Raw genomic sequence first — 9213 nt, forward strand, 5'->3', positions numbered from 1 at the left:
TTCCACTCCCCCCTCCCCCCCTCCCCCCGCCAGTCCTGGGAGCACGGGAGCCCAGGGTCATCTTGCCCCCGTTCTGCACTGCATTCCTTGGTGCCTTCAACCACTCCTGCTGCATCTATCCACAGGACATGGTAAGCTGGTGCTTTGGATGCTTGAATTCTAGAGAGCTACAGACCTCGGAGGCCCCCGCCTCCATGAAGTTGCGAGCATACTTTTTCATCAAAGCCCCGCTGAGGGGAGAGAGGGATTGGGGTGCACAAAGGGACAGAGGAGGTCTGTGCCAGTAAGCAAAGGTGTTAGTTCACATTGGGTTTGATTGGTCACCTGCAGGGCTCACCCAAATAAACTCCTCATGCTTTTGGTTCACCTAATGTTCTATTTCAAACACCCTGGCTGATGCTGTTTATTTCAGCCGTTGGGGTCTTTGATTTAGCAGCCTCGTGGATGTTGTTGCCCCATTATCAAAATGTCCCTTCCAGCTCCCGGGGCGCCTGGGTGGCTCAGTCGGTTAAGCTTCCGACTTCAACTCAAGTCATGATCTCACAGTTCGGTCTGTGAATCTGAGTCCTCCATCGGGCTTGCCGCTGCCAGTGTGGAGCCTGCTTCGGATCCTCTGTCCCCCTCGCTCTCTGCCCCTCCCCTGCTCACACTCCCAGTCTCTCTCTCTCTTGCTCAAAAATAAATAAGCATTAAAAAAAAAATCCCTTCCACCTCCTGTATGGAGGAGAATAAACAGGAACCAAAGCACCATTCTGGTGGCTCAGTTAACAATCCTACCTCTCACCGCTTCATCTCAATAGGTAGGCCAGTGTGAGACCCTCCCTTGAGCCTCCCTTGCCCTGCTGCCCACCATGTGGGGGAGAGGGTTCACTAACATATGCCAGGGAGTCGTTTCATAACCCCTGACCTCGCCCACAGTGTCCTTCATCTTCCAGAAAGCCATGCCTCTGTCAGCATCCCATCCTCACTGCCAAACCATCAGGGTCTGGCATTTGAATTTGTCCTGCTGGTAAGTGATTAATTGGCCTCTTACTGTTTCATGGACGCTGGCCAAGAGGAGGCTCCTGGGTCAGAGACCGAGAACTTGATTATTCATGGCACAGTAAGTAGCATAAACATAACGTTTACATTGGCTTCCTTTCCCCCACAAATCCCACAGGGGGAATGTGAAGGAGCTCAGTGGACGCTGTGCGTGCAACAGGTTTGTGTTGCAGCCAAGGAACACCGAGCCTGGGGAACCTACCTCTTTTATAGCAGGAAATAGGCAAGCCTGCTCTTTGTCCTGGACCCAGATAGTACTACATTCCTCGAAGTTGCTCTGCAGACACAAGCCTGAGCAATCGCACAAAGAGCAGTCAGGACCTTGCATTCTTGGCGTACCTAGAAAGAACGTGCAGAGACGTTCCAAGCTCTCCCAATAGCTCCTGCCCAGAGACTGCTTCCAGGCTGTGCCTATCTCGTTTTTAAAAGCCCTGCTTCTCAGTCCTGATGCCCAGACTGGATGATGAGAGAAGAAACAAGGAAAAGAGAAATCCAAGCCTTTTTAGGATCACAGATACAAAAGATGTTTGGAGAGGGGAGCAGAGCAAATGGAGCCGTATGCTTAAAGAACAATATATCATAACCAAGTTGGCTTTTCTAACATATAAGGATGGCCCAGCGTTAAAAAGCTCGTCAATGTATATTAACAGATTCAAGGATAAATTTTGTTATTTCGATTAGCAGATGAGCCAGGAGTTGACAGAAATAACAAAATTCCAGCCTTCACCAAACTTACATTTAAGTGAGAGACAGACAAATAAGCCAATATATAATATGACACCTAGTAGTGACTGGGATAATTGAGAAAATAAAGCTGAGGGAGATGATAGATATTAACAATTTCACATGGTTTACTCTAATACATATGTGCCAATTTAGCATTTGATGAAGGTAGAATTTCTTATTTGGAAGAAAAGATAATAAATGATTCTGGGGTAATGAACTAAATAAGGCTAGGTATTTATCTTTCACATTTTACAAAACTACATTTCAGATACATTAATGATCTAAACCATATAAATACACAAAACCACAATAGCATTAGCAAAACTTTGGAGACTAGGTCACCTTGGGATATCTGGAGGCACTGTGGACATGGCTCTTTTTGTGTGCACTGGCCCAGAGGCCCTTCAGCAACAAAATGGTTCAGAAATTCCAGAAAACATGAATTTTCCTGCTGAAGAAGAGAAAATCTTGCAGTTCTGTTCTGAAATTGACTATTTTCCAGGCATGCTTAAAGCAACCAAAACATAGACCAAAATTTACATTTTATGATGGGTCTCCTTTTGCAACTGGACCGCCTCACTATGGACATATACTTGCAGGGACAATTAAAGATATAGTCACCAGATATGCTCACCAGAGTGGGCTTCATGTTGACAGAAGATTTGGGTGGAATTCTCATGGCTTACCTGTGGAATATGATATTGATAAAATATTGGGAATCAGAGGACCAGAGGATGTAGCCAAAATGAGGATTGTCAGCATAACAATCAGTACCAAGCAATTGTGATGAGATATTCTACTAAGTGGAAGTCCAGAGTTATCAGACTTGGCCAATGGATTGACTTTGACAATGACTACAAAACACTGTATCTATAATTCATGGAATCTGTCTGGTGGGTCTTTAAACAACTCTATGAGAAAGGCCTTGTGGATAGAGGTGTGAAAGTCATGCCCTTCTCTAACTGCGTGCAACACCCTACTTTCCAACAATGAATCTCACCAAACTACAAGGATGTTCGAGATCCTTTGACATTTGTAACTTTCCTTTGGGAGGAAGATGAAAATGTACCTTTGGTTGCTTGGATGACCACTCTCTGAACATTACCTAGTAACCTCGCCCTGTGTGTTAATCCAGATATGCAGTGTGTCAAGATTAAAGATGTTTTCAGGGGGAAATTACTCATTTTCATGGCAGCCAGCTTATGAGCCCTTGGTAAGTTGGAGAGTGACCAGGAGATCCTTGAAAGATTTCCCAGTACCTATCTCAAAGGCAGGAAGTACAAGCCCCTGTTTGGGTATTTTGTGCAGAGTAAGGGTGCTTTCACTGTGTTTGCTGATAACTACATGCAGGGGGTGGAGGGCACTGGAGTGGCACAGCAGGCTCCTTACTTTGGTGCTGATGACTATCGGGTCTGCATGGATGTCAACATCATTCATAAAGACTCCTCCTGGGGCGACTGGGTGGCTCAGTCAGTTAAAGCATTTAAACTCTTGGTTTTGGCTCAGTTCATGATCTTACAGTTAGTGAGTTGTTTTTTTTTTTAGTTTTTTAAATGTTTTATTTATTTCTAGGAGAGAGAGAGAGAGAGAGACAGCGTGAGCAGGGGAGGGTCAGAGAGAGAGGGAGTCACAGACTGAAACAGGCTCCAGGCTCTGAGCTGGCTGTCAGCACAGAGCCCGACGCGGGGCTCGAACCCACGAACCGCGAGATCATGACCTAAGCGAAAGTCGGACGCTTAACCGACTAAGCCACCCCGGCGCCCCCAGTTAGTGACTTTAAGTCCCTCATCTGGCTCTGTGCTCACAATGCAGAGCCTGCTTGGGATTCTCTGTCTCCCTCTCTCTCTCTGCCTCTCCCCCACTCATGGTCCCTTTCTTTCTCTCTCTGAAAATAAATAAACTTAAAAAAAATTCTCTTCCTGTTCGCCCTGTGGATGCTTCAGGAAGCTGTTTTACAGCGGAAGTGACAGGTTTCACAGGACAGTATGTGAAGGAGGCTGACAAAAACATCACCAGGACCGTGGAGGAAGAAGGCTGACTTCTTGTTGCCAGCAACCTCACTCACCACTACCCTTTCTGCTGGAGGTCAGACACTCCCCTCATTTCCCAAGTTGTGCCTCACTGGTCCCTGTGCGGGGAGCACAGGGTAGACTCATTGCTGAGGAACAATGACCTGTGTTACTGGGTCCCAGAGTTTGTATAAGAAAAGCAATTTGGAAATTGGTGAAAGGATTCATGTGACTGGACAATTTCTAGAAATAGATACTGGGGCACCCCTATCCCACTGTGGGTCAGTGATGACTTCAAGGAGGCAGGATGCATTGGATCAATGGCAGAACTTGAAGAGCTATCAGGAGCAAAGATCTCTGATCTCCAGAGAGAGAGCACTGACCATCTGACCATCCCTTCCTGCTGTGAAAAGTGTTGCATAGCATCCCTGAAGAGTTTGTTTGTTTAAGAGTGGCAGCATGCCCTATGCTCAAGTTCATTATCAATTTGAAAACAAGAGGGAGTCTGAGGATACATTTTCTGCAGACTTCGTTACTGAAAACACTGGCCACACCAGAGGATGGTATTACCCTCTGGTGGTGCCGGCCACTGCTGTCTTTGGACAGCCACCTTTTAGGAACGTGATTGTGAATGGGCTCGTCCTGGCAAGTGAAGGCAAAAAGTGAGCAAACGAAATAAGAATTATCTGGATCCACTTCTGATCATCCATTAATATGGTGCCTACGCCCTCAGATTATATCTGATTAACTCCCCTGGGGTGAGAACAGAAAACCTTGCTTTAAGGAGGAGGGTGTGCATGATGTCTTGAAGGACATGCTCCTCCCTTGGTACAGTACCTATTGCTTCTTCATCCAGAACGTCCTGAAGCTGCAGAAGGAGGAAGAAATGGACTTCCTCTACAGTGAGAACACGGTTAAAGAAAGTGCCAACATCACACGCTGGCGGGTCCTGTCTCTCATGCAGTTGCTTTTTGGGCTCTTTGAGACCAAAATGGCAGCTTACGGGCTCTACATTGCAGTGCTTTGTCTGGTCAAGTTTATGAATGTCCTGACCAGTTGGTATGTCAGGATGAACCACAAAAGGCTAAAGGGTAAAACTGGGGAGGAGGACTGTGCTATGCCCCTGGAGATGTTGTTTAGTATCCTGATTTCTCTGTACACACTGATGGCCCCTATACCGCTTTTCTTACTAAAGTGATGTCCCAGATCTAAAGATGTTGGCTGACCTTGTTTCTGTCCAGGACACAGACACACTCAGCATCCACTACCTCATGCTGCCCCATGTTCGAGAGGAGTTGATTGACAAGAAAATGGAGGGCACAGTATCTGGGATATGGTCTGGGATTGAACGTCAGTGAGTGATTGGAGACCCCAAAACCATTCCGATAAAGTATCTTTTGGGAAAAAAACTGTGATTATCTGTCAGGATCCAAAAGCTCTTTTTATTTATTTGTTTGTTCATTTGTTTATTTATTTATGAGATAGATCACAAGCTGGGAAGAGACAAGGAAGAGAGAGAGGAAGTGGGGGAGAGGGGAAGAAGAGGTGGAGAGAGAGAGAGAGAGAGAGAGAGAGAGAAAGAGAGAGAGACAACCGGGGAGAGAGAGATCCTATGCAGGCTCCATGCACAGCACAGAGCCCAACTTGGGGCTCCATCCCACCACCTGACTGTGAGATCATGACCTGAGCTGAAACCAAGAGTCAGATGCTCAACCGACTGAACCACCCAGGCACCCCAGGATCCAGAAGCTCTTAATGAGATAGAGTTTTTGGAGGAGCATATCACTGAGGAACTGAATGACTGAAAAGTTATACTGTCTACAGACAAAATACATGTATGCGTTCTGCCTAAGGGCAGATCTTGATCCCATGGTCCTGGGAAGCCTCTGAAGGGAGCCGTCAAGGCTGTGATGTGTCCATCAAGCAGCTGAGGGGGGGAGGAGCTGGAGCACTTATAGAAGGGGGGGGCATTGTTGGAGAAGGCATGAACCAAATGAAGGGGACATTTGTCTCCTGTACACCTTTGATCAGACATCAGGCAGGACGATGCAGTTTGAAGTACAGTTGGATGCTCAGGCTTTGGTTCTTTTAGGCATCACCCCCAACCAGTTAATGGTGGATGAAGGAGTGACTCATATCCAGAAACTTGACAAAAAGTGCAATCTGGTTGCAACTGATGAAAACAGTAGTTTAGTATAAAGCAAAGTCTGAAGGCAAGTATCCGAATAATGTTATCAAAAGCCACATGGAGTTCAAGCTTGCCACCATCGAGGCTCCCTTGAAACCATATCCAGGTCCAACGTCAGATAAAGTCCTTATTCCAGAGAAAATATAGTTAAGTGGGTCTGACCTGGAGGTCATACTCACCAGAGGACTATCCCTGCCTGCCCCTGCTTGTGCATGCCAATCTTAACATGTGTACAAATGGCAGCAAGCAAGGTGGAGTATTGCTTCTAGAAAATTCAAAGACGATAGTAGGTCAGATATTTTAAAGCTGAGGTATGATTACTAGAATTGTTGGTGCAAAAAAATACAGAGCTGGCTGTCTTCCACGGTGAAACAGAAATATGAAACCAAACTGATTTACTGAGTCTCACTGGACCGACACTTCGGGTGGAACCAAGTCTGTGCCCACTGTGGTGGGCAGCTCAAGCCCTGTTCTCTGCCAGCCCCCCCCCCCCCCCCCCCCCCGCCCCGGGCTGCAGCTCCTGAATGCAGGCCCGCAGGAGTGTTTAATGGGAATAGCAGTGCTCTCCTGCTCAAAACCCCACTTGGGCAGAGGGGACTCGCCCATCAAAGGTCTTTGTATGAAGTAGCCAAGGTGTTTGGCCTTTGGAATCGAAAGCTACATTTCTTTTAGAAAATTATTTTTTTATGTTTTATTTATTTTTGAGAGCAAGAGAGACAGGCCATGAGCAGAGGGGAGCAGAGAGAGAAGGGGAGGCACAGAATTTGAAACAGGCTCCAGGCTCTGAGTTGTCAGCAGAGAGCCCGATGCGGGGCTCAAACTCACAGACCACGAGATCATGACCTGAGCCAAAGTTGGATGCTTAACCGACTGAGCCACCCAGATGCCCCAGGAAGCTAAATTTCTGAATGAGATTTAAACAGATGAAATCACGAAGGAATCCCCATGAAGACTTTGAACTTACACACTGTATGTTTCTGTATTACCACCACCAACAGACTTCTAACATTCATTACCAGTATGGTTCAGGCAGCCTTACTCTGGCACATACCTGGGATTCTCTCTCTCCCTCTCTTTCTGCTCCCCCCAAAAAAAGAAAATAAAATTAATATTTTGGGAGGATGAAAATTAGATTATTACCAGAGATTGGATCAAGATGGCATATCCTTCTTCTTTTCTGCCCTAAGTTTCCTCAAGTAACAGAGGATATAGAGTTTTAAGAAGAGTAAAACTCTCATTTCATCAGAAAGAGTGATATTTGGAGAAGAAAAGTGGGGGTAGATGGCAATAGCAGTGTGCAAGAGGGGACTAAGGAGTCTATGGGAACAATGTGGTGGTGCTCTCTAGTTTTATTTGTTTCATGGATTATATGGAGATGGAGGAGGTTATATTATACATTTACAGGTATACATTAATAAACTATATTAACTATAAATGTATAACAGCCTTATATTTACAAAGCACTTTTAATTTATTCAAGACTCTTACCTAATCTTTAAATCTATAAATCTTTTCATCCCATTACTGTAGAGATTTCTCTGTCTAAAGGAGTGTAGAGAAGGAAGCACAAAACCTATACTTGGTCCCTAAGAGGAGAAGGACTACATTCCTAGGGCGCCTGGGTGGCTCAGTAGGTTAAGTGTCTTACTTCGGCTCAGGTCGTGATCTTGGGGATTGTGGGTTTGAGCCCTACTTCACGCTCTGTGCTGACAGCTCAGAGCCTGGAGCCTGCTTCATTCAGATTCTGTTTCTCCCTTTCTCTCTGCCTCACTCGGGCACGCTCGCTCTCTCTCTCTCAAAAATAAACATTAAAAAATTTTTAGAATGACTACATTCCCTCCCTTCAGCTGCCAGAATGCCCTGCACCTTTTTTTTTTTTTAATGGATGAAGTATATAAATTACAGAGAACCTAGCTAGTATTTAACTTTCAGTGTGTATCATCTGGGGGTGCCTGTTAAAAATTATTTTCTGGGCCCCCAAACTTGAGATTCAAATTTTGCAGGTCTGGGGTAGAACTCATAAGTCTGCATCTTTTAACAAGTGCCCCTAGTCCACCTGGATGGGTAATCCAAAACCACACTTCTAGAATACCAGTTTAGGCAAATCCTCCCGTGTCGTTTTGTTCTTAGGCAGGTCACCTGAAAACAGCACGTGAATGGAATTTTAAAAATCAGGCTCGGGGCATCTGTATGGCTCAGTTGGTTAAGCGTCCGACTTCAGCTCAGATCATGATCTTACAGTTTGTGGGTTTGAACCCCGCGTCGGGCTCTGTGTTGATAGCTCAGAGCCTGGAGCCTGCTTGGGATTCTGTGTCTCCTCTCCTTATCCCTCCCCTGTTCACACACTCTCTCTCAAAAATAAACATTAAAACATTACAAAAATTTAGTCTGGGAGCACCTGCCTGATCCAGTCGGTAGAACATTTGATTCTTGATCTCAGGGGTTGTGAGTTTGAGCCTTCCGTTGAGTGTAGAGATTACTTAAAAATAAAATCTTAAGAAAATCAGTTCAAAATTCCCCCTTGGTCACACACGCTTGAGATAACTTTTGTCTCCAACTAATGGTTCTGCCCAGGGTAGCTGAGGCCTGGGACACACTATTGGGGAAACAACTGTCAGAGCAAAGAGCAAGACCACCCAGGAAAAACCGAGGAAATCTGATTAATACAGACTCACTGGGCAGGCTAGGAGACCGCAGGAGAAACCAGACACACCTTCCCCCATGGACTGTGTTGTGTTCTTTAATGCTTTTAGTGCCTGACGTACGAATGTTCAGTGAGTATTGGCTAAAAGAGTTACAAGGGCGTAGATACAAAAACGTTAAGAAAAAACAGATTCCTCATTATTATTTCTCAACCCGTTAAACTCAGGTACTCATTCCATAAGCATGAAATCTCATATTCTCCTTCAATGTTAGTTTCAACATAAATTAAATGTGGAGATCAAAACCAAAGCAACAAAGTGGCTGGCTGTCCCTTCACGCTCCACGGCAAACGATAAAGCAGAAGAATGAAGAGAAGGAGAAAGAGGAAAGCGCAAGCGGAGTCAGTCCGGGCAAGGGAGCATCGCCCACCGCCCTACAACAGACAGGAAGTCGGGGTAGGGCCCGCGCGGGCTTCTGACGTCACTCCCCACGCGACTTCCTTCAGAGAACATGGCGGCTCTCAGCCGTGTCCGCTGGCTGACCCGGGTGAGGCCTGGGGTCGGGTCAGGTCGGGCCGGGGGCGGGTGGGGGTGCGGCGGGTGCGTA

General features: G+C 46.1%; 1 protein-coding gene and 1 pseudogene across 2 annotated transcripts in view; both read left to right on the forward strand.

Moving 5' to 3' along the window:
• The first annotated feature begins 2136 nt into the window (after window positions 1-2136).
• Window positions 2137-6970, forward strand: LOC144233945 (isoleucine--tRNA ligase, cytoplasmic-like; annotated as a pseudogene).
• Window positions 6971-9103: 2133 nt separating this feature from the next.
• The window catches only part of IDH3B (isocitrate dehydrogenase (NAD(+)) 3 non-catalytic subunit beta), a 4861-nt gene continuing 4751 nt past the window's right edge, over window positions 9104-9213 (forward strand). For both annotated transcript variants that reach the window (XM_077766984.1, XM_077766985.1), the window contains exon 1: window positions 9104-9153. In XM_077766984.1, the coding sequence (XP_077623110.1) occupies window positions 9118-9153 (36 nt within the window). In that variant the 5' untranslated portion in view covers window positions 9104-9117. The remainder of the gene's footprint in view (window positions 9154-9213) is intronic.

This window comes from Crocuta crocuta, unplaced genomic scaffold, assembly GCF_008692635.1.
Source record: "Crocuta crocuta isolate KB4526 unplaced genomic scaffold, BGI_CrCroc_1.0 scaffold15, whole genome shotgun sequence".
Classification (NCBI taxonomy): domain Eukaryota; kingdom Metazoa; phylum Chordata; class Mammalia; order Carnivora; family Hyaenidae; genus Crocuta; species Crocuta crocuta.